This window comes from Macrotis lagotis, chromosome 1 (genome assembly GCF_037893015.1).
Source record: "Macrotis lagotis isolate mMagLag1 chromosome 1, bilby.v1.9.chrom.fasta, whole genome shotgun sequence".
NCBI classification, from domain to species: domain Eukaryota; kingdom Metazoa; phylum Chordata; class Mammalia; order Peramelemorphia; family Peramelidae; genus Macrotis; species Macrotis lagotis.
Window position 1 is genome coordinate 910,343,395 of NC_133658.1, and position 24,192 is coordinate 910,367,586.

At 37.4% G+C, this 24,192-nt stretch overlaps 1 protein-coding gene and 1 pseudogene across 1 annotated transcript; both read right to left on the minus strand.

The window, feature by feature from the left end:
- Positions 1–6,741: 6,741 nt before the first annotated feature.
- On the minus strand, positions 6,742–7,674 carry LOC141492261 (olfactory receptor 13H1-like). Its single transcript, XM_074192769.1, has one exon. The coding sequence runs from the start codon at positions 7,672–7,674 to the stop codon at positions 6,742–6,744; it is 933 nt and encodes a 310-aa protein (XP_074048870.1).
- Positions 7,675–21,922: 14,248 nt separating this feature from the next.
- Positions 21,923–22,863, minus strand: LOC141492272 (olfactory receptor 13H1-like; annotated as a pseudogene).
- Positions 22,864–24,192: the final 1,329 nt, after the last annotated feature.

The window sequence follows — 24,192 nt, forward strand, 5'->3', positions numbered from 1 at the left end:
TATATACTGGAGCATGATGTGCAGTTTTCAAAGACAACATACTTTACTTCAGAATCTATTTCTTTCAAAGACAATATCTTTGATTACTATTGAGGTATATGTCCTTTTTTTTTTTAGGTTTTTCCAAGGCAAACGGGGTTAAATGCTTTGGCCAAGGCCACACAGCTAGGTAATTATTAAGTGTCTGAGACCAAATTATTAAGTGTCTGAGACCAAAGTATATGTCTTTTCAAAGTGATTGTCTTTTTAATTTTTGCAAAATTTCTTCCACCTTTATATTTTTGAGTTTTAAATTTAAATAAAATTTATTATTACCTTATTAAGATTCTCTAAAGTTTTGACAAAATTATCAAGTGTTCTATTGTCTTACTTTTGTTTTAGTTTTTATTTATTCAGAGTTCTACTTTATGAACTAATTAGCATCTAATATTGTTTTTTTTATTTATTTGTTTGTTTGCTTTTAGAAAGTATTGGGTTTAAGTGACTTGCCCAGGATTGTACAGTTAGTAAATGTCTGAGGCTGGATTTGTTCTCAGATATGTCTGACTCCAAGGTGAGAACTTTATCCACTTATCTATCTACCTATCAATCTGTATCATCTAACTGCTCCCTAATATTTCTTTATAAGTTTGACTTTATGGCTTCTTCTAAGACATTTTGTAATTTCTTTTTGTTTTCTTATGATCTCTAGGAAGATGAAGAATTCTTTTCATTTGAATTTTTGGCTTACTTTTCTTTGACTTTGCTTCATCATTTCTTTAATTTGCTTATGGTATCACTTTTTTGGGAGGAGGGGACTCTAAATCATGTTTATCCTTTTGGAACTTTATAATGTTATATGGGTTGGGTTATAGTTAATTTCTGCCAGGTTACTTTCCAGTTTTGCTATAGATATATTGTTCATTAATTGGGTTATGATCTTTTAAACTTACTCATTTTTTTACTTCAATTTAAATGAATCTCATTATCGACTTATTTGTGAGGAATCAATCATAAATTCAGTTTTTTAGGGACAAAGTTTTCTTCACTTTTTTTCTCTTTAAATTTCTCAGTCTCCTATTAGTGGCAAGTATGAATAATTTATCTAAAATATCATTAAACTATTTCTCCTATCACTGAAATATAGGATTAGTGATAATTTTGTTAGGGCAAATGGTATACAGAGTTTAATGATTTTTTGAACATAGATTTGAATTGCTTTTCAGACTGAATGGGTCAATTCACAACTCCACCAGTGGTGTGTTAATATGCTGTTTTCTGAACTAGCAGTCTAGTATTTGCCATTTTGTAAGCTGGAAACTCATAGTTGCTTTAATTTATATCTCTTTCAGTACTAGTAATTTGAGAGTTTAGTGTTTTTTTCTCTTTGAAATATTCCAGTTCATATTTTAAATAATCAAAATTGTCCATTTGGTCTTCTGTGATCTTAGCTATCTGAACTCTTGTTTGGTTGTTAACTCATTCTGCATTTATGGATTCAAAAGGTAATTTCTTCATCATTCCTCTAGTAATTTCTGTCCAATAGCTAGAACTTACCATTAACTCAGTGAGGTGCTTGAGTGTATCATCAATATGCAGAAAATATTGCTGTTTTTTAATTATGAGCAATAAATATTATTCCAATCATTCAGGTCTATTTTAATTTCTATTATAACTGGTGGTCTAAAGTATTTTTTTTTGTAGATTGGAATAATAACCTTTCCAGTAGTTGCATTGGTGTATGTTTAAGGAGCTGGCTACTGGTAGAATCTTTTTGTTTTCATGTTCCTCTTTTACTTGAAGAGATCCTGCAATTTTCATTTATGATTTCTTGAAAATCATATCTAGATTATTTTTTGATCATAATTATCAGATATTTCAATAATCTCATGCTTTTTCTCTCACATTTTCTGGATGGTGATCCCTAAGCAATTGGGGTAGGGGTAGCTCCCTAATATCCATCAACTACAACTAATCTGTTATCAAGACCATCTCTGCTGTGGCTATCCACTTACATACTTTAGCAGCAGGGCTTTCCAAAGGTCATAAGACTGCCATTAAAGTTACAGACCTTATACAGGCCATTTGGCCATCTCAGCAGGGTTGGTTGCCCAACATCCTGTGGTAGAAGCCCTTTGGAAGTTGTGATTTTCAAATAAAGATTGTATAAGAGTGAGTTGGGGAGGAAGGTTATATTCCTCTCACAAGTTAATTTAACTCTTCTAACAGACCAAATGCAGTATAAATCTATCTTATGAATCAATCACAAGAAATAGAATAATCAATACATAATTCACCATAACTCTCATCCTTACAGCATTGACCAATATAATCCACTCAAATTTAATTCTATATACTTCAAATTAACTAATACAATCACTGAGGCTCACTAAATCTGGGGTAGCTAGGTATACCAGTCTTGGAGTCAGGAGGACCTGAGTTCAAATCCAACCAGAGAAATTTGATATCTATTGCTTGTGTGACATGAAGGAAATCACTCCGTTGTTTCACCAAAATAGATCACAAGTATCTGAGGAAATACTTAGTAAATTCAGTAGGGTTATCAATATTATCTTTACAATTTTTATTTCTAGGTGTACATTGAGTTTTTTTCTCTGACAAATTTTAATTTTAAAGGCAATCAGTTCTTGAATAAGTTTTTCTAAAGTATCAGTTCTCCTTTCTAATCTTTCCCTATGAGTTATTCCAGTTTATATTTCATATTTCATTTGTGTGGGTGTTTTTGTAATCTTTATGGTAAGGACATTTTTTTCTTTTGCAGTTAACTTAGATTTGTTGTACTAGGATTTTTATTTTCTTGGGTCATCTTTGAGAACACTTTGCCCTTTGTTAAATTAAAGTAATCATAGTGTTTGGTGTATTATTTGGTTTTCTCACATGAAGAACCTCATTGTCTTGGTTGTGGGATTGTTTTTTGATCAAACAAGCCTCTGTTGCTGTATGTTTTGGACAGACCCTTCCAGGTCCTGAATTTGATGGCTCCCTACCCCACAGAAATTGTCTGGGTTTACTCTAGTTCTGGATTATGCCCAGATTGTTTAGATCCTGGATAGGAATGGAACTGCCTGGGATTTACTAAGGGTTTTCCTTTAACTGTGACCAAGTCTCCAGAACCACCCTACCCTGAGGCCTTGATGAAGAACTTTCTCCCATTGCAAAAGTCAACTTGAAGCTACCCTTCCTTGTAATGAGACTTGTTTATTGGATAAAGAAATTTACAGCTGGTTCTTTTCATAAAAAATAAAAACAAACAAAACTTGGTGCATTCATAAACCTGAACTCTAGTGTTTGGAGAGAATTTGGCATCCTCTATGTCCTAGAATGCCACCATCTTCCTCCACTCTCCCATTACTTCTTTAAATATAGTTACAGTTTTATGGGAGAGGCTATTAGTAGGTGTGATGTAATATAGTTCAAAATGGGCAGAACCACAATGTTCCCTGGTACTTGAAGTTATATGAAAAGAAGGAAAATACAGACAAGGATGGAGAAATTTCTAGACAAAAATATAAAGGGTGATATCAAAACCATTTTCTTTGTGTTTTGTTTAATTTGGTTCTAACTTGTTAAAGGTTCCTGCTGTGTATTCACATTTTGCTTCTTATATATAAATTTACCTGATGCTGACAGATCATCAGAATCACAGAATTTCAGAATTTAGGGGATCTCTTAAACCATCAGCTTAACCATGTATGAAAGAATCACTAAGTATTTCTAAGAGCAACAGATCCAAGTCAGGACCAATTGGATTTTCTTTACAGAATAATGGCATCTCTACCCCATTGCCACACTCTGCTGAGGGTCACTCTGCATTTGCTCCTCTACTGATGACTCCTTAATAAAGTTCTCATGTTAATTCTACAGATTATTGTGTGACATGGGACTGAGAAATTCTTTTCTGAATAATCCAGGATTTATCAAAGAAGAGGCAGCATGCCATGATCTAAAGTGGACTAAGCCTCAGTCTGGAGTCCTTAGTTTAAAGTCCAGTGTTGACTATTTATCTGATCCTGGAGAACTCTTATCATCTCTCCAAGCCCTGGTTCCTTTGTACCATTAGATTTAGAGAATCCACCCCAAATGTTTACATGATCTATTTGTGACTGATCTGTGGTAGAGCCTTCTGAGCCCCTGTTGGTCTGGTCAGCCACAATCAAAGGTACTGTAATTTGTCTCTAACATAGTGATATCATTTTGATCCTTTTCAAGACTGAAGGAAAACAGTCAACCAACTATTATAAAATGAAAACATTCCCCCATTTACCTTTTTCTTGGGTTTGTTGGGAGAAAAGCGATTTGTGAGCCATAAATTCGCAGGGAAATGCAAACTTTATCAATTAGACTTCAATCAGTTTAGATTGTCAAGAGGTTTAATTTTCTTTTTCTTATTCAAGCCATTAAGTTACTTCCTAATCATGAAAAACTTCTCCTCCTCATATGGAGGAGGGTTGGCATATCAAGGAGCAAGTGTTTATTGAGCATCCACGTTCCCTCATTCAGTCCTCTCTGAGTTGACAATCAGTAACACAAAAATCCTGCATGTTCAAAATCTAGGAAATCTCCAGTCCAGTATTTCATGAGAGAAAAGGCAGATGTGGCAGTTCAAGTGTGTGTGGAGATTAAGAACTTGAGGGACCTGAGACACCAATTTGTTCATGGGTACTTAACCTGGGATCTGTGAACTTGGTTTTACTTAAAAACTATTTTCATAATTTTACCTTCTTTTTAATCTTATTTATTTTAATACTTTGAATTTAAAAACATTCTCTAAATAACTTTTGCACAAATAAAATCAATGTAGCCAAGATAAGAAGGAATGAAGAAAGCTGGAAAACAATTTTCACAGTTGGTGTTTCTCATAAAGTACTCATTTCTAAAATATATAGAGAATTGTGTCAAATTTATAAGGTTACAAGTCATTCTCTAATTGATTAAGGGTCAAAGGATGTGAACAGACACTTCAAATGAAGAAATTACAGCTATTTATAGTTATATGAAAAATACTTCAAATCATAATTGATTAGAGAAATGTAAATTATAGCAATTCTGAAGTACCATCTAACATTTATCAGATTGGCTAAGATGATAAAAAAGGAAAATGATCAGTTGTTGAAAAGGATGTAGGAAAATTGGACATTAATGCAGTGTTGATGGTGTTTAGAACAGTTGTTTGGAGAGCAATCTGGAATTATGCCCAAAGGGCAGTAAAACTGTTCATGGTCTTTGATCCAGAATTCCAAATTTATATCCCAAAGAAATGATAAAAAATGAAAAAATCTCACATATTCAAAAATATTCATAGCAACTCCTTTTTGTAGTGACAAAAAATTGGAACTTGAGGGAATACCCATCAATTGGGGAATGGCTGAACAAGTTGGGGTATATGAAGGTGATGGGGGAAGTATTGTTCTGTAAGAAATCACAAGAAGTCAAACTTTAGAAAAGCATGGAAAGTCTTGCATGAACTGATGAGTGAAGTGAGCAGACCCAAGAGAACATTGTACAAGTTAACAGTAATATTGTGAGATGATCAACTATGATGGAAACAGCTCCTTTCAGCAGTTCAGAGATCAATGGCAATCCTGAAGGACCTGTTGTGGACAATACCCTCCACATTCAGAAGAAAAAACTATGAATTCTGAATGCAGAGCAAAGCATATTAGATTCACTCTTGAAAAACTTTATCTTTTTCTTTTCTTTCTCACGGTTTCTTCCTTTGTCCATAGTTATAATTCCTCTTTCACAATATGAATAATAGGGAAATATGGTAAATATGATTGTACATGTGAAGCTTTTATCAGACTCTTTGCCAGCATAGGGAAGGTGGAAGGAAGGGAGGGTGCTAGAAAAATGTGGAACTCATAAATTTGTAAATGGATGAATGTTGAAAAACTACATTTGCATGTAATTGGAAAAATAAAATAAAATTTCAATTGAAAAAAATAATAAATTCTTTTTGTTCTGATATTTGTGATCTGAAAAAGAAAATATTTTGATGACTTTATCTTTTTATAAGTGATCTCCTTTGTAATTCTGTTTATTTTAGTATTATTCTTTTAAAAACGTTATTCTCCAGGTCAGCTAGGTTGTCTGAGTTCAGATCCGGCCTCAGATATTTGCCAGCTCCGTGACCCTGGGCAAGTCACTTAACCTCAGTTGACTCCACAAAAAAAAAAAGAAAAGAGAAAAGAAAAGAAAAAAATCAATCTAAAAAATCCAAACACCATTCTTTTCTGAAGGAGTCAATAGATTTCACTTAGATTGCTGTAGGGACTCATGACCAGAAAACTTTAAAAATCTCTTAGTTCAGGCCCTTTGTTCCACTGATGAGGAAACTGAGATTCAGGAGAGTTTTACCTCAGAGAAAAATCTTTAGAGTTAGAAGGCACTTCAGAGACCATGTTGGCCAATCCTAAAGCTTCATTAGGATGTGACATTCCTGGGGAAGAAACCTTCTGTAGACATGTACCTTTGCTGTGTCTCACAGTCTCAATGTATCACCTAGAGTTGACCAGGAATGAGGTCACTTGTCCAGTCATACAGTCACCATAGCAGGTGTCAGAGGGATAACATAACTTGGGTCCACTAAGATAAGAATTCTCTTCTAAAGAAGAGAATGAGGCTGTTTCCAAGAAATATGACAAGATAGGACACCAGGACCAGGCAGAAGAATATGACCTGATTGATCAGTAGTGAGCCCCACTCCTGCAGACAAGAAAAAAGATATCAAAGGTTATCTTCCTAGGGGACATTCTTCTCCCCCCAGAGTTTTTGTAAGGCCCCCTTTACATCCTTGTTTCGAAGACTGTAGATGAGAGGATTGAGCATAGGAGTCATGATACCATATAAGAGGGAGGCAAATTTGTCCACCTCTCCACTGGCCTTGTCCTGGGGGATCATGTACATGGCAATGGCTGTTCCATAGAAGATGACAACCACAGTGAGGTGGGAACTACAGGTGGAGAAAGCCTTCCTTCTGCCCTCAGTTGAGCGAATCCTCAACACAGCCCCAAGGATGCAGCCATAAGAGACAAGGATGAAGGCAAAGGGTGCCAGGAGAGTCAAGGAGCTGGTGACCACCATCAGCAACTTATTTAGCCATAGATCATTGCAGGCAACCTTGATCATGGCGAGAACCTCACAGAAGAAATGGTTGATGATGTGGTGATCACAGAACTCTAGGGGTAGGACCAGGGTTGGGACCACGGTGAGCAGAAAGGCTGAGACCCAGGTACACACTGCCAGTAAAGCACAGAGCTGGGGACCCATCCTCACTGAGTACCGCAGTGGATCACCAATGGCCACACACCTGTCATAGGACATGATGGCCAATAGGAGGCATTCCACAACCCCCAAGTAAAGGCTAATACACATCTGGGCCAGGCATTCATTCAGAGAAATGGTGGGGATTTTTGTTAAGCAGTTGATGATCATCTGGGGTGCAACTGATGATGTATAGCAGATATCCAGGAAGGATAGGTTACTGAGAAAGAAATACATGGGGGTGTGGAGTCTGGAATCATAGTGGATCAAGAAGAGAATGAGGCTGTTTCCAAGTAATATGACAAGATAGGACACCAGTACCAGGCAGAAGAATATGACCTGAGCCCTGGGGTGTTCTGAGAGCCCAACCAGAATGAAGTAGGTCAGGGCTGTGCTATTTCTTCCATCCATAGTCTCCCTTCTCTATCTTCATCCCCTAAGGACAAAAATAAATACAAGAGTTTTAAAGTGGATTGGTCACCTTTTTACCTTTCTTTTGATAGGCAAGATTACATGGTCTATTAGAACCATCTAATGTTAAATCTCTACATCCCATGCTGGAAAATCTCTTCCTCTCTGCATTTCTTTCCTCTGATTAATCAGTTCCTCCCATTTTAAGTAATGACCCAGGTCAGCCATGTCTACTACTCCTTCAGTCCTTTAGTTCTTTATAAGTTTTGCTTCTGAGTCTTGGCCTTCATTCTCCATCATTCATTTAATGTATGTTTGTGACCTCACTTTGGGACCCTTTGATAATTTTTGAATTATTTTTTTCCGTATTAGTTTGGTTTGGAGGCAATTAGGTCGTCCAGAGGCATTCGTCATGGATTCAGAAAGATCCGCTTTCCAATCTTGCTTGTTAGCTGTGTAACTCTGGGCAACCTTGTGTCTCAGTATTCTCATCTGTAAAAAGTGCATGATTGTTCCAAATCTGTGACTATTTGTAGTTCAGTCATTTCAGTCACATTTGACCCATTAGGGGTTTCCTTGGCCAAGATACTAGACTGGTTTGCCATTTCCTTCTCCAGCTCATTTTACAGAGGAGGAAACTGAGACAAAGAGGATCAAGTGATTTGCCCAGGTTCACACAGCTTTTATAAGTGCCTGAGATGGTATTTGAACTCAGTCTTCCTGACTCCAAGCCCAGTGCTTTGCCCACATGCCACATTTTTTTTACACAATCTATGACTTATTTTCATGTTTTGTTATTTGGTTGTTCAGTTTATAACTGCTTGGACATAGTCTATCAGGTTTTATGGCAATGATGCTGAAGTGGTTTGCCATTTCTTTCTCTAGTGTGTACCCATTTTGCATATGGGAAACTGAGGGAACTAGGGTCAAGTTACTCCTCAAGGGTCACAGTTATTAGTGTTTAAGCCCAGGTGTGAACTCTGACCTTCCTGACTCCAGATGCATTGTTCTAGCCTTTGAGCTACCCAGCTGCCCCTGAATGGTCAAACATACATGATCATATAATCCTACATCAAATTTTATTCATTCTTATAAAGTCAGGTAAGTAATACAAGTATTATCATACTCATACTGCAGAAGGGGAGACTGAAGTTGACATCCTGCAAATGTGTTCATGTTAATCAAGTAAGAGAGGCTCCCTGAAAACAAATCTCAGTGTCTATCTTCCTTATCAGGTCTCTTTCTAACCATGTTTCCCATTTAACTTACATATGTGCAGGTCAGGTCCTTCCATAAAACCCCTTAAATCTGAATAGGAAGAAACATTCCCCTTATGAAGTATCTTTGCTCCAAGGTTAAACCTCCTTCTGGAGAAGTGGAAGAGAACACTGGGACTAGAATTGCAAGATCTGATGTGTGGAATGAGTGAATGACTCTCAGTCATGTCGACTGATCACCCTGTGCCTCAGTTTCCTCATTTCTAGGAGGAATGGGAATAGTAGAACCTTCTATCCTTATCTCAACATGCTGCGGCACAATACATTTTATCTTTAGTCTTACATGTTCTAGAAATTGCAATTATGATTGTTATCTAGTGCTGTCTCAATTGAAACACCTCCCCTTCTGATCAGATCATCCAGATGTTCAGGGAATGGGAGGAGAAACCTGGCCCCCAGATCTCTGAACCCATTCTGGTCCTTACAAGGGGTTTCACTGGAGTGGGCCATCTGCAGGGTTTGAAAGATCTTATCTCTGCCCAGGCTCAATTATTGGCATGAAATTCTTGATTTCCTTCACTGCCTAGCTCAAAGCCCACCTTCCACAGGAAGACTTTTCCCAATCCCCCCTAACTCTATGGCCTTCCCTCTGTCGCTTACCTCCATTTTTCCTGTCTGTAGTTTTTTAATAAATTGTTGAATGCTACCTTCTTCATTAGACTGTGAACTAATTGAGGGTAGAAAGTTTGCGTCTAACACATGGTAAACATTTAATAAATTTTTATTGATCAACTAAGATTCTGAAAGGTAAATGAAATTCCTGAAAAATGTTGGCATTTTCATTGAGGAGGTAGGAATAGAATCCTAGAACAGGTGTCCTGAGAATCAGGTTATAATTCTAACTCCACTCTAAATTTACTGTGTGATTGTGGTGAAATCTCTACCTCTCTGCACTTTATCTTCCTCCTCTTTAGAATGAAGGGCTTAGATGAGATGACCATTGTATCTCCTTCTACCCCTCCTTTCTTCAGTGACCTTATAATCTGTTATCCTGTGATATCTGATGAGGCTGGAACCAATGTCCTCTCATTTCCAACACCATGGTGGCAATGGTAAAGTTGAAAGAATAGTGAATTTGGCACCAGGGAACTTTGCCTTGAGCCTAGGGACTACTTAACTGATGTCAGACTAATTCTTTACCCTTTTTTTAGCTCTGGCTAGCAATTTTCTCTTCCTTGAAGTAAAGGGTTGCACTAGCTGCTATCTGGAGTTGGAGTTCCCTCATTTGAACCTTTTTGCCACTGTGTCTAGAGCCAGGAGACCTGAGTTCAAGTTTCAGATCTTATGTTTCTTGGTTTGTGACTATGGATTCTCAGTCACAGCCTCTTCATCTACCATTTTGGGACAGTAAAAGTTGTACAATATTCATCACAGGTTAGTGTAGCCATTAAAACAGAGAAATGCCAGTTGTAATGATCGATCATGCTGCCTCAGACTGGAAATCAATGCAACATATCTCACCTAGATGCCACCCTCTTAGAGAACAATATGCTATGATGTCATCATTCATGGGTCAGGGAAATGACAGACTTTGGGTCTATAACTGCTTGGTGTTTGGCCAAAGGCAAGTCATCAAAAGGCAATGCACAGGAAATCAATTACTGACCAGCTGATGGTAGCTGATGGATGTGTTCTCATTGATGAGGACCAAAGAGCTCATGGATTGGATCTCAGTCTAGGTGTCACCGAAGTGTATCTCCATCACTTACAACATAGATATTTCTTGAGATTGAGGCTTTTCCATCAGACCCTGAAAGGGAAATGGTTCAATTAAAAAATAAAGATCATCAGAAGCCTTTTCCATGTATTAGTTCCATGATTCATTCACTTGATGGATTCAACAAGCAGTAAATGGGAGAGGTATGGCCAGAAAGACTGGTTGCTGAGAAACCCATATAATTTGTTTTGTGAGTCTGATCCATTGTCTCTCTAGGTTGACAAATTTGGAGAAGTTATAGCATGCCCAGTTAGGAAAGGTTCCAGGATGAGGTTAACATGAACACATTTGCAAGGTTCTCAACAGCAGTTTCCTTCTCAACTCTTCAGTAATACTTATATCACCTTTCCACTCCATGGTCAAATTTTATTGTCTTCCTCAAAACATGTATTGCAGAATTCTCCCTCTCTTAACTTTCATGCATGCCCCTTATAAACACCCTTGACTATTATCTCCTGTAGGGAAATAAGGTTCTTTCTATCAATGTATCTATCTATCTATCTATCTATCTATCTATCTATCTATCTATCTATCTATCCACACATTTACTGCTCTCCATGCTCCTTCTTCCCCATTTTCACTCCTTCCTTTGTGTAGGGAGAATTGGAAAGGAAGATAGAGGAGAAATACTAGCAGCTATTATTTTTTTCTGTATCCTCTCCCAACCCAATTCACAGCTCCAGTCCCCCTCCAAGCTGATATGATCACACACCTTAGATAGGAACTCTTCTCAGAGGATGTCTAACTCATTCCCCTCAGTTGTATCAGAGATATCTGCAGGAAGATTATAGAAACCAATGGGACTCAGGCTGCCAAGGGAAAAATAGATCTTGTGAAGCTGGACAATTGGACAAATTCCCAAGGATGAACAGATCTTTTTCTTTTTTCCTATTCTTCAATGCCTGACACAACAATATGGGAAATCCTTTGTAACAGTCTGTCTGAGCCAGTGAAAGGTGGAGAATAATTGGGGAAGGAGCTAAAATTGTCCTTCCTCTCTCCTCGTTGTCCCTAGGGCTGAAGGAAGAACCTCTGAGGGATCAAGTGCTCATTAAAATCCAAAGTTCTGAGAGTATTTTGGGAATTAAAAATAAACTTCTTAGAGATATCAATGCAGAAATTTAGGAAGACCTAAGTTTAGTGAATCCACTCAGAGAACAAAGTAATTGAGATTCTAGGAAAACACCCTGTAATAAGTGAAGAGATAGAGGACATACAATATAAAAATGGTTAACCTGTCAGCATGATTAATTAAAGTATAGAATATCGAGTGCTAGAAGCAGAAAGTCCTTAGAACACACAATGTCAGGATTGTGAGGGTTCTTTGATTATTCAGTACTAGAGTTTGGAGTGGATCTCATATCATAGAATATCAGATTTGGGAAGGGTTTTTAGCCTAGTCCATAGACCTTGTTTTTCATATCAAGAAACAGATTTAGGAAATAGGAATCTGGTACAGAGCTACAAACTAGTTAAGGACATATTCTTCTAACAATCAATCCTGTCTGGATGCCGATTGGAGAGGACTTAATCAATATGGTGGCATGCATACCAACAACTAAATGAATTTTGGTATTGACTCAAATTGAGCAATAATTATTCTTCGTAATATTCACTTATTGGACTAAATTTTTACTCTATTAAAAAATCCCTACATTCACAATGATTACCTTATCACATGGTCTGCTTATTACCTTGATAGAGAACAAGTCCTAGGTAATAGGACCTGGGTCAAACTCCTGAAACATTTCTCTCATTGATTTTTTTCTTTTCTAGTTCTATTGCCAACAATTTAATCAACTTCCATCCTAGCCTACAGTGCAATAACTTCCAGATTGGTCATGCTCCCATCAATCTCTCCCCAGGTCAGTTTTTATCTTAAATGGTCATCTAATTTAATCTTCCCTCTACCCATCATATCTTGCAGGGAGATATGATCTGTAGAGGAAAGTTTAAAATCTTTTGCCTGAAATTCAGGGCCTTTGAAATTTGCTAATATATCCAATATTATCTCATTTGATCCTCATGATAACACTAGTTGGTACTAGTCTCAATTTCTTAATCTGTAAAATGAGACTGAGGCAAGTGAAGTGACTTTTTCTAGAGTCCTTTAGCTCTAAGAGAATATAAATTCTGGTCTGTCTGACATTATGCCCATCACCATACAACCTAGTTGCCCACACATTTTAAGAACCTGGTGCTCCCTCCCTCTCCTTTCTGCCATGTTTCCTATGATCCTCCACCATGTCTTCTGTGTTTCAGACTAATTGGATGTCTCTGTCTCTCCAACATAGCCCACACATCTTTGTCTCCATCAGACTTTGCTCATGTTGGTCCCTTTGCCTGATGATGATATTTGTCTTTTGTTCTTGAAGAAGACCATGACATCAGGGACGTGATGCCATGGTAAGCACAGGAATTGGATTTGAGTAGTGTAGTATGAATATGCAGGAAAGAACATGGCAGAATCCAGTCACTGACTCTCCTTTACCATGTTTTGACCCAGGTCATTGACCTTTATTTCTAAATAGATCATTTTATATAAAATGAGAATAATGAGAATTGTCTTAGATCTGTAAATTATATAATGTATATGCAATTTTTGTAAGGTTCAAAATGCTTCAAAATTTTTAATATTTAATATTAGAATAACTTGTAGAATTCTAATCCATCCCTTTAAAGAAAACCTCCTTTAGAAAGGCTACACATATTCTCTCCCATCTACTATGGGTAGAAACTTCCCCATCAGAGCTCAGCACTTTTGTGTGTATGCATTTAGTAAGACATGGTTGTTAATTTTCATCATTACCTGTAGCCTCAGTTTCATTATCTGCAAACTCGGTATGAGGATAGGCACAGCACCTATTTTACAGAATTACTGGGAAAATCCACTAGAATGATAGTAGTAAAATACTTGGTTTATGGTTCTGTAACATATCTTGTGGCTTTCATTGTTGTTATCATGAGCCCTGTGAACATCAGAACAATAGATGGTGCAGGCTATGATCACCCACTTATAATCAGGATTCTACAAATGAGGCAATGTGATTAAGGATATTGCTGAGGTCCCAAAACTTTGTTCTTAGGAAGAAGGGGGAAACAGGAGAGGATACTTGCCTCATTTTTCATTTTTTGTACTTTTTGCCAATTAATGTTGATGAAAATAGTGATCATTATTAATATTAAAAATATAAATAGCTGGACTTGTTATAGTCCTTGTTCTTGATTTTCAAAATGTTTTTATTTTCATCACTTCATTCAATATTTTCAATAGTCTAATAAAATCCCCATGATATCTCACTTTGTGGGATAATTCTCAAAGTTATTTCAATTTTATTGTTAAAAAAACCTGAAGCTCAGAGATGCAAAATAATTTGGCTAAGCTTTCAGAATAAGAAAATAAGATCTTAACACAAGCTAAGATCTAAAACCAGAACAGTCTAGCAGAGTTTGTCCAATACTCCAGAGGCCAGAGAGTTCTACTCAATTCATTGCAAGAATACTAGACTATATTCTGAAAACTAGACATCCAGATTGGAAGTCTTGAACTTCTGGTGGTAAGAACCATATGCCATTTGATGGCATCCTATTCCACTCTGAGATTTATGTTGCTGTTAACAATTTCTTCTTTATAATAAGCTAAAAAGGAGTTACCTAAGTGTAGTTCTTGGCCTCAATCAAGTGAAAGAAGTCTGTACTGTCATTATGTTTTTTTGAAAAAAAATAGTTTTTATAAAAAATTATTTTATAAAACAGCCTGAAAACTGTAGAAAACTGATACATTTGCTAATTATTTTCTTCCTAATTGCACTTATTTGACTTCCTTGCATTTCTGTTGCTTAGGAAGTTTTTTGTAAAATGTCTCACTTAAAACTTTTTTTTAGTATCTTTATTTGTTGAAATCTTCATCTTTTAAAACTTAGGATTAGCTATCTTTTTGTAGCCTGTGCTATTTAGGGGAGTATCTCAAGTTCCTTTGCATTTCATATTATCCTAATCTAGTATTTTTTCTGGTTTTTTATTATCTTGTTTAATCTTGGTAATTCATAAAACTTTTTTTTTATCTGAATGTCTTCCTCTTAGATACTGCACAATTAATTGATTAGCAATGAAATTCCCCAAATTAATTTATTTCTTGAAGACTCAATATTTTTCTTGGAGATTTTCAATAATGAAGTAATCTATGGATTGACTTGTTTTTATTTAAAACTTTTGCATATTTTCTCTTTATTTCCCAAAGTATAGTATTAAATTGTAACTTCTTATTTGATTTTTTAGGAAGGCTTATGATCCTTGTGAACTCTGAGAATGTCTTCAGTCCAATTTCTAATCTTATTGTTCCACCAAAATTTTTCTCTTCAAAGTTTTTAAATGATCTCTTAGTTGTCAAATGCAGTGATCTTTGCTCTATCCTCCTCACCCCTTAGCTACCCCCCCCCACTACTTGACTTCTTTGCAGCCTTTGTTGCTGCTGTTGATACTCCCTTCATCTAGGCTTTTGTGAGACTGTTCTTTTCTGATTCTCCTTCTAGCTACTAACTATTCCTAGATACTCTTCTCTTTCTCCTTTATGCTATTTCACTAGATGTCTCATCAACTACTATGGATTCAAAGATCATTTCTATTCTGATAATCCTGATATCTTCTTATGCAGCCCTGACCTGTATGATGACCTCTAATCCTCATCAACTGCTCATTGGACATCTCAAACTGGATGTCTCATCTTAAATTTAACAAGTCCAAAAGGAGATTCATTTTTTTTCCCTCTCAACTTTCCCTTCTTCCTGACTTTCCTATTATTGTCTATTGGGCATCATCAGTTTCCCAGACATCCAAGTTCAAAACCCCAGTGATTATCCTATGGAAGAGAAGACTGAAGAGGAACCTGATGGACTGTCATGGATTACAATGTTAAAAAGTGATAAAACTTGATTTGTTGATCCCAGAAGGTAGAAATAGGAACAAAGAAAAAAATTGCAGCAGCAGATACAGTTTTCATGTAATGAAAATATTCCTTATTGGTGTTATCCAGTCAATCAGTCCATAAGCATTTGTTAAGCCCCGACTATCTAGTAGTGCAGTGGCACTATCTAGTGGTACACTGTATAGAAACTGAGAACTCAGGGGAACCTGAGTTCAATTCCAGACTCAGACATTTAGTATCTGAGGGACTCTGGATAAGTAATGTAATCCTATTTGCCTCAGTTTTCTCATCTGTAATATGATTCAGAGAAAGGGATGGCAGTCCAGAATCTTTGTTAAGAAAATGCCAGGTGGTGCAGTGGATGGAGCACTGGCCCTGGAGTCAATAGTACCTGAATTCAAATCCGACCTCAGACACTTAATAATTACCTAGTTGTGTGGCCTTGGGCAAGCCACTTGATTCAATTGCCTTGCAAAAACTAAAACAAAAAATGCCAGATGAAATTACAAATAGTCAGACATAACAGAAAGAACTAAACACTGTACCATTATGTACCAGTCACTATGATTAATTTTGGAGATACAACCCCCCCCAAAAAAAAGACTGCCTTCAAGAAATTTATAATCCAGTGAAGGAAGGCATGATTACAAAGGAAACTGAAAAGGAAAACCGAGTGATGTACCTATCTTGGGGGCATTATGGAGCTGTCTAAAGGAATTCAAATGAGCGTGGAGTTTTTCCCCTTCAATTGCAGAGGGAGATGAACCAAGGATCCTGATGAAGTATAAGGATATTTGCTGTTGCAATCTGGGATAGAATGGGATACTTTCACAGATAGCAATTTTTTTTCTTTACCTTTTCAAAGAAAGGCCAACCATTTTTATGGTGTTTTAAAAGTGAACTACATTGATTTCATTCTGTTTCCAAGACCTTGAGAAGTCATCCTTGTTCAGTTGCATTGAACCAGGATCTTCTGAGGTGCTTTCCAATTCAGAGCTATGGGATGATGGTCCGTGAAACTGGTCTAAATGTTTATATTGGTTCTTGTCCTTTGTTGTTGAAGAAGACCAAAACAATATCACTATGTTCGAGAAAAATTAGTGTCTCTGACCATGACTGATCAGATCAATATAATTCATAGTGCATGTGAATACCTGGGGTGGTCACCTAATCCTATACATTTCCTTTGAGCTGCTTCAATTCTTCCTTGCTCATAGAGCATAGCACCCTCTTTGAGGGCACACCATGCCTGGTAGTCCTGTGCCAATATCTTCCGTGAGGAACAATCAATTCCAAAGTTCTCACAAGAGACCTTCAGACCCATATTGTTTCTTCGAATCCTCTGACCACTCTCCCTTCTCCTCTCCCTGTGGTGTTTGTTTGGTGTGAGTTCTCCATAAAATTGTCTTTTTGGCAAGCTTATATTTGACATTTGAACAACATGCCCAGCCCATTGTAGTTGCACTCTCTGTAGTAATATTGTCGTGCTAGGCAGTTTAGATCAAAAAAGAACCTCAGTGTCTGGTATCTTCTCCTGCCAGGTGATCTTTAGAATCTTCCACAGATTTAATTTAAAATGGAAATGATTCAATTTCCTGACATGGTGCTTGTAGACTGTCCAGGTTTCACAGGCATGCAACAATGAGGTTAGCACAATAACTCTGTAGACCTTCAGTTTGGAAGTCAGTCTAATACCTCTTCTCTCCCCCACTTTACTTCAGAACTTCTCAACTACTGAACTATTTGTACCAATATATGGGTCTGCCAAGGTAAGTGATCTTCAAAGTATTCAGAACTTCTCCATTTTCTGTAATTGATGGTTTCCCATATGGATGGTTTGGTGTTGACTGATGGAGCACCTGTGCTTTCTTGGTGTTAATTATTAGGCCCAAATTAGTACAAGCAGCAGAGAATCGATCCGTATGTTGATGCATTTAAATTTTAGAGATTGCATTGAGGGTACAATCATTCACAAACACAAGACCATGCATCAACATTCCCTCCTTTGGTCTTGGCCTTTTCAAGTTGAAGAATTTGCCATTAGCTGACCTTGAGGTAATGTTAATTCTCAGTGAAAGTGTTTGATAACATGTCTGAACACATCATGCTAAATGTATGGGAGCAAGCACACAGCCTTGTTTCACTCTGTTGGTGACTGGGAAAATCTCAAGAGCATCATCCACTATCCAGGACATACATGCCATCATGAAATGCTGATGAACTTTTATGGACAGTCAAATTTTGTCATAATTTCCCACCAACCCTAATGACTGATGGCAAAAAACCTTAGTTATATCTACAAATATTGTATACAGGCCTCGGTTCTGTTCCTGACATTTTCCCTTGAGTTTTCAGGCAGTAAACACCACATTGACTGTTTCTTGACCCTTTCTGAAGCCACACTGGCTCTCAAGAATGTGATCAATTTCTGGTTGAAGGATCAGCCTATTGAGAAGGACTCGGGCAAGTATCTTACCAGCAATGACTAAAAGAGAAATGCCCTGTGATTTTCACAGGACAACCTATTCCCTTTATAGAGATGGATGATCGAGGCATCCTTGAATTCCTAGGGGATTCATGCCACATAACCTGGAAGATTTCAATCCACTTTTTTTAGGTTTTTTTTGCAAGGCAAATGGGGTTAAGTGGCTTACCCAAGGCCACACAGCTAGGTAATTATTAAGTGTCTGAGACCAGATTTGAACCCAGGTACTCCTGACTACAAGGACGGTGCTTTGTCCACTAAGCCACCTAGCCACCCCCTCAATCCACTTTTGGATGAGCAATGGATCACCTTCTTGGAGATCTCAACTGGAATATAATCAGCACCGGGTACTCTGACACTTCAAAGAAGCCTAATGGCTTCTCACTAAAGCTCCCTCCTACCAAAAGCTAGTTATACAAAAAAAGATAAATCAAATTTATGTAAGCAAAATGTACAGAGAAATTGAGGGAGTTATATACATTAGATAATAGAATACATGAGAGAAAATTAATGCTTCATCTTGGAAGCAAGATAAAATTTCAGGTCACCCAATAAGAGATTTCTCTGGGAAATTCAAGTCTTAGAATTTTGGAGGAATACCGGCACTGAAATCTAAGGAACATTGTTGTGTGTGTGTGTGTGTGTGTGTGTGTGTGTGTCTTCCCAAATGTATTTATTTCTGGGGACTTTCATCCTCTTTGTAGAAATTCCTGCATTTCATCACACTTGCCTCTCTCTAACTCTTCTTTTTTTTCTTTTTTCTTTCTCAGTCTCTTTATGTCTTTCCAGCATCTGAGAATCAGGGGTCTGTCAGCCAATCTAGAGTTGTGTTTCTCTCTGTGGATGCAGTGCTAAATGTTTCTGTGCTGTCTTTCAGGGACAGGGTCTCAGCTGCCTTTTATAATTTTGAACAGAAATCACATATCCCAGAAGGTCAGCGTTGAAAATCATATTAGATACCTTCCAGTTCATGCCCCATTTTACAAGTGAAGAAGCTAGCATGTGAAATAAGTTGCCTGTGATCATATGGACAATCTCTTTCAGACCTGAAATTAAAACCTAATTTTCCTTTTCTCATGTCCCATGCATTTCTCAGAATAAATTGACTTCCACTCACTTCTTCACTTCCTTCCATGCTTCATCTGCCCATAGGTTTGGCCAAGGTGACAAATATGATTCCTTTTATCTTTTTTCCATAATTGGAAGAGATTAATTAAAGCTCCATCACAAAAGATATTCAGGTTTTGATTGACTAAGTATTGGTGTAATAGTTTTTCTTTCCTCGGGATTTTGTTATTTGGTGTCAGGGAGGTAAGAGGAGAAGACACAGTCCCTACTTTCTGAAGGAGATAACGGCACATGAACAAATGTATCTGTTGAACAGACGAAGAGATTGCTTTAGGCTTGAATGGTTGGGGTTGGCTTCATGAGCAAGATGAGATTAAATGTTGACCTTGAAGTATGGCTAGGACAGCACCAGTGCCCATTTCTCTTGGACAAGATCTGGAAGCATATACAGTGATCTGATTTCAATTATGGAATTGAAAATTATCTAGAGAAACTCTATTTTATTCTCACTTTGAAGTGAAGCCTTCTTGAAATGAATCTTGCCATTGAGAACAGGTGTATGACTCTGTCAATAGAGTGTGGGACTTTGGGAAAGAAGACCTGTGTTTGAATCCTGTGTCAGACATTTACCTGGACAACCTACAACCACTGCCTTCCTCTGATGCTGGCCCCACTCTAGTGCAGGCTCTCCTTTCCCTCTCATCTAGAGCACTTCAGTAGCCTACAGGTGGAGTTCCCCATCACATCTCTCCCACTCCAGTCCATCCTCCAACTAACATGGTCTTCCTAAAGCATTGTCTAATGTATATAATTTCCCCACTCTCCCCATCTAGTATCACCTATCACCTTCAGGATCAAATATGAAAGTATTTTGCATTTGAAACCTTTTACAACTTATACTCCCCACTAAGTCTCTTGTTTCTTTACTCATTACCTCCCTTCTGTCCCAAACACAGCCTGGATTCAGTCTTTTTCCTTTCCTTTTCCTTGAACGACTAGGTCCATTTTTTGACTGGGATATTTTCTGTTCTCTGCCCCTCATTCCTAGAGTGTTCTTTTCTACTGCCTGGCTAAAATCTCATCTTCTGCAAGAAGCCTTTCTTGATGACTCTTAACCTAATGTTTTCCTTTGTTATTTTCTCCAATTTATCTTATATCTAGTTTGTTCAGAATTATTTCATATTTTCTCCCCTATTGAACTGTGAGCTCCCTGAGGGCAAGAATCATCTTTTGATTATTTTTTTTGATAACTTGGTGCTAAACATAGTGTCTGACATATAATGGATACTTATTAAATGTTTAGGAACACTTCTAAGCCTCAGTTTCTTCATCTGTAAAATGGGGATGATAATATCATGTACCTCACCATGTTGTTTTGAGGAACAAATGAGCTGACATACATGGAGTAGTATAAAGCTCTCTTAAAAGCAAACTAATAGTATTCAACAGAATCTGCTTTCACTATCTTTTCCTTGTGTTTCAAAATGGACCTGGAAGAGATCAATATCTTCAGAAGCAAAGAAAGTTCTACTGTTCTCATCACCATTCAGACCACATTTGGAGAATTATGCTCAGTTCTGAATGTCAAATTCTAAGAAGCATAGAGACAGATTATTATATGGGGAGGACAGCCAAAATGGTCTGGTGTAGGATCCTCCATCATTGACATGCTTCTGTGTCTCTTCTGGTGTCCTAATCCAAGGCAAGGAGGTCCGAGATGATGCACATCACATCTGGTTCTTTCTTCTTCCTGGACACCTGAATGTTTTGACTGTGTTTGGATTCTCTGGAATAATCTGGGATCAAGCTTTCAGATCCAGGAGTCTGACAGCCAATGGGACATCTCTGAGACTATGACTCTCTTAGACTCTGACTCATTTGCTTTGTCATCAGTTTGAGAATTCAGAAGGATAATCCTGATAGTCCTAGTCATTTATGAAAACCATTGTCTGTGTTGAGGTTCAGTATTTATTTCTCCTTCAACCATTACAATATAAACAGAGCATCAGATTTTTGGTTGTATTGGTATGAGGATCTCCCAAATGAAACACCTCCTTTCTTTTTTTTAAAAGAAAATTATTTATTTGTTTTTCCAATTATATACAAAGTTAATTTTCAGCATTCATTTATATAAAGTTTTCTCCCTCCTATCTTTCCCTCCCTTACCCTAGGATAGCAAGTAATCTGATATAGGTTATCCATGTATAATTGTCTTACACATAATTTTATATTAGCCACATTGTGAAAGAAGAATCAGAGCAAAAAGGGAAAAGCCATAAGAAGGAAAAAAAAATTAAAAAGAGTGAAAATAGCATACTTTAATCTGCATTTAGACTCCATGCATGTGTATGGCATTTTCCATTGCAGGTCTTTTATTACTGTCTTTTATTGCTGTTTTGCTGAGAAGAGCTAAGTCTATGATAGTTGAGCATCACAAAGTGTTGTTCTTAAAATGGACAGTGTTCTCCTAGTTCTCCTCATTTAACTCAATATCAATTCATAGAAGTCTTTCCTTTTATCAGTGCCCTTTGGTAACTTATCAGAAATTTAGCATATTGAAGTATTTTCTAGAACAATGGTAAGATAAGAGATTTACCCAGAGAAACAGTTAGTGTATATGATAGGGGCAACTGGAGCCCAGGTCTTGGTGATTTCAAGGTCAGACTTCTCTCAACTAATGTAAGGTTCTTCTTATGAAAAGTTTATTTTTTGTTTGTTTTTAACAGTAATCAACCCTTGTCCTTCACCTTTCAGAAAGGAGATCTAAGGATCTCTTTTTAGGGGACATTCTTCTCTCCCAATAATTTCCTCAAGGCCTCCTTCACATCTTTGTTGCGAAGGCTGTAGATAAGAGGATTGAGCATAGGTGTCATAACAGTATATAAGAGAGAGAGACAATCTTATCCTGCTCTTTGCTAGTCTTGTCCTGGGGCATCATGTACATGGCAATGGCTGTTCCATAGAAGATGATGACCACAGTGAGGTGGAAACTACAGGTGGAGAAGGCCTTCTTTCTGCCTTCGGTTGAACGAATCTTCAGCACAGCCCCAAGGATATGCCCATAGGAGGCAAGGATGAAGGCAAAGGGTGCCAGCAGAGTCAGGGTACTGGTGGCCATCATTAGTAATTCACTCAACTGTATATCACTGCAAGCAAGCTTCATGAGGGCTAAGACCTCACAGAAGAAGTGGTTGATGATGTTGCTACATATTTCCAGTGGTGTGAGCAGGGTTGGGATGACTGAGAGGAGAAAGGCTAAGACCCAGGATACTCCTGCCAGCTGGATACAGAACTGGTTGTTCATCCTTAGTGTATAGCGCAAAGGGTCACTAATTGCTATGCAACGGTCATAGGCCATGACCGCTAACAAGAGGCATTCTACAACACCCAAGTAGAGAAGGATACACATCTGGGCCATGCACTGGCCAACTGAGATGGCAGGCATTCTGACTAGACAATTGATGATCATCTGAGGGATGCTAGATTAGGTGAAACAGATATCTAGAAATGATAGGTTGCTTAGGAAGAAATACATGGGAGTGTGGAGTCTGGAATCATACTGGACCAAGAAGAAAATGAGGCTGTTCCCAAGAAAAATGATAAGATAGGACACCAGGAGCAGACAGAAGAAGATGACTTGGACTCTGGGGTACCCTGAAAACTCAACAAGAATGAAATAGGTCACATCTGTGTTATTTCTTTCATCCATCTCCTTCCTTCTTTGTATTTATCGCCTATAGTGCAGTGGAGAGAAAACACATTGAGTTACAAAACTGGTCTTGTTAGAGATTTTGTATTTTGTTAAATGTAAGTTTGCAAAAGCTATTATAGCTATTTAATGCAAAATTTCTGAATTAATGGGTTGTTTCTTCCCTTTGGACAGGGATGACCTAAAACTGCTACAACTGGTATAGTTAAACTTCTGTTGGCCCACTTTATGTTGATGACAGTCTCTGGCCTTAATAAGCTAGTCTTCAGCTAATAGATTCCTATAACATGGTTGGGCTTGTATTTGGAACTGTTCTCTATTGGGAGAACCTACAAAACCTTGTATTGTAAGGACAACATATTCAGAAAGATTTCATTGTAACTCATACTTCATGAGTTCTTTATGTAGGAATAAGGGAATCAGCACTGTAAAACAGGGGCCACTGGTTATAGTGTAAGATTATTCAGCTTCAAAACCTATCTCTGATGCTTCAATCAATCAATCAATCAATCAATCAGGATTAAATAAGTGACTAAGTAAATTTATGCAATGTATGCTAGGTGTTAGAGATTAATAAATAAAAATGATTTCATGCCTGCCCTCAAGGTGTTATACTCTCTAGGGAGACAGAAAATCTAATTATATCTGTGAGTCTTTGGGCAAGTTACTTATGTCTCAGTTTCTTTATATGAAAAAATGAGAGAGTTATCCTAGATGGTCCCAGAAATCCCTTTTGATTCTTAATCTGCAATCTTACAGTACGACGGTAATAAGAAATTATAACAACTAGAATAGTCACATTTTTACATGACTCCTAACAAAAACAATGGCTATAGTGATAGCCTGGATATAGTGATAACTTGAGGTCTGGATGGGAGATTGGGAGGACTCGATTTGTTCCAATTTCCATTCTTTCCACAGTTTACTATGTGGTTTTAAACAATGTGTCTCCTGTTTCAGGATTCAAATTGAACTAGATGTTTTTTTTAGCTCTGCTACTCTCTGATAAGGGTTCATGAAGAATCAGACACCATTGAAATAACTAAATAACAGCAATCTAGCCTCTTTCATGTATTCCCCCCTTTCTTCTCTGACATAGCCCCTACCTTGGCCCAGACCCTCAACGTCTCACACTTAAACTGTTGCAATAGCCTTTTGTTTAGTCTTCTAGCCTTCAGTTTCTGCCCATTCTAGCTCATTTTTTACTTAGCTAACATTTTGATATTCCTAGAAGTTATCTTTGGAGTTTAATTCAAAATCCTCTCTTTGCCTTTCAGAGCCCTTTATAATGGGAGGCCCATTCTTTCTTTCTAGTCTTTTTTTTAAGGTTTTTGCAAG

Bases quoted from the DNA above. Each gene is read 5' to 3' on its own strand.
- LOC141492261 (XM_074192769.1), bottom strand. From the start codon at position 7,674: ATGGATGGAAGAAATAGCACAGCCCTGACCTACTTCATTCTGGTTGGG.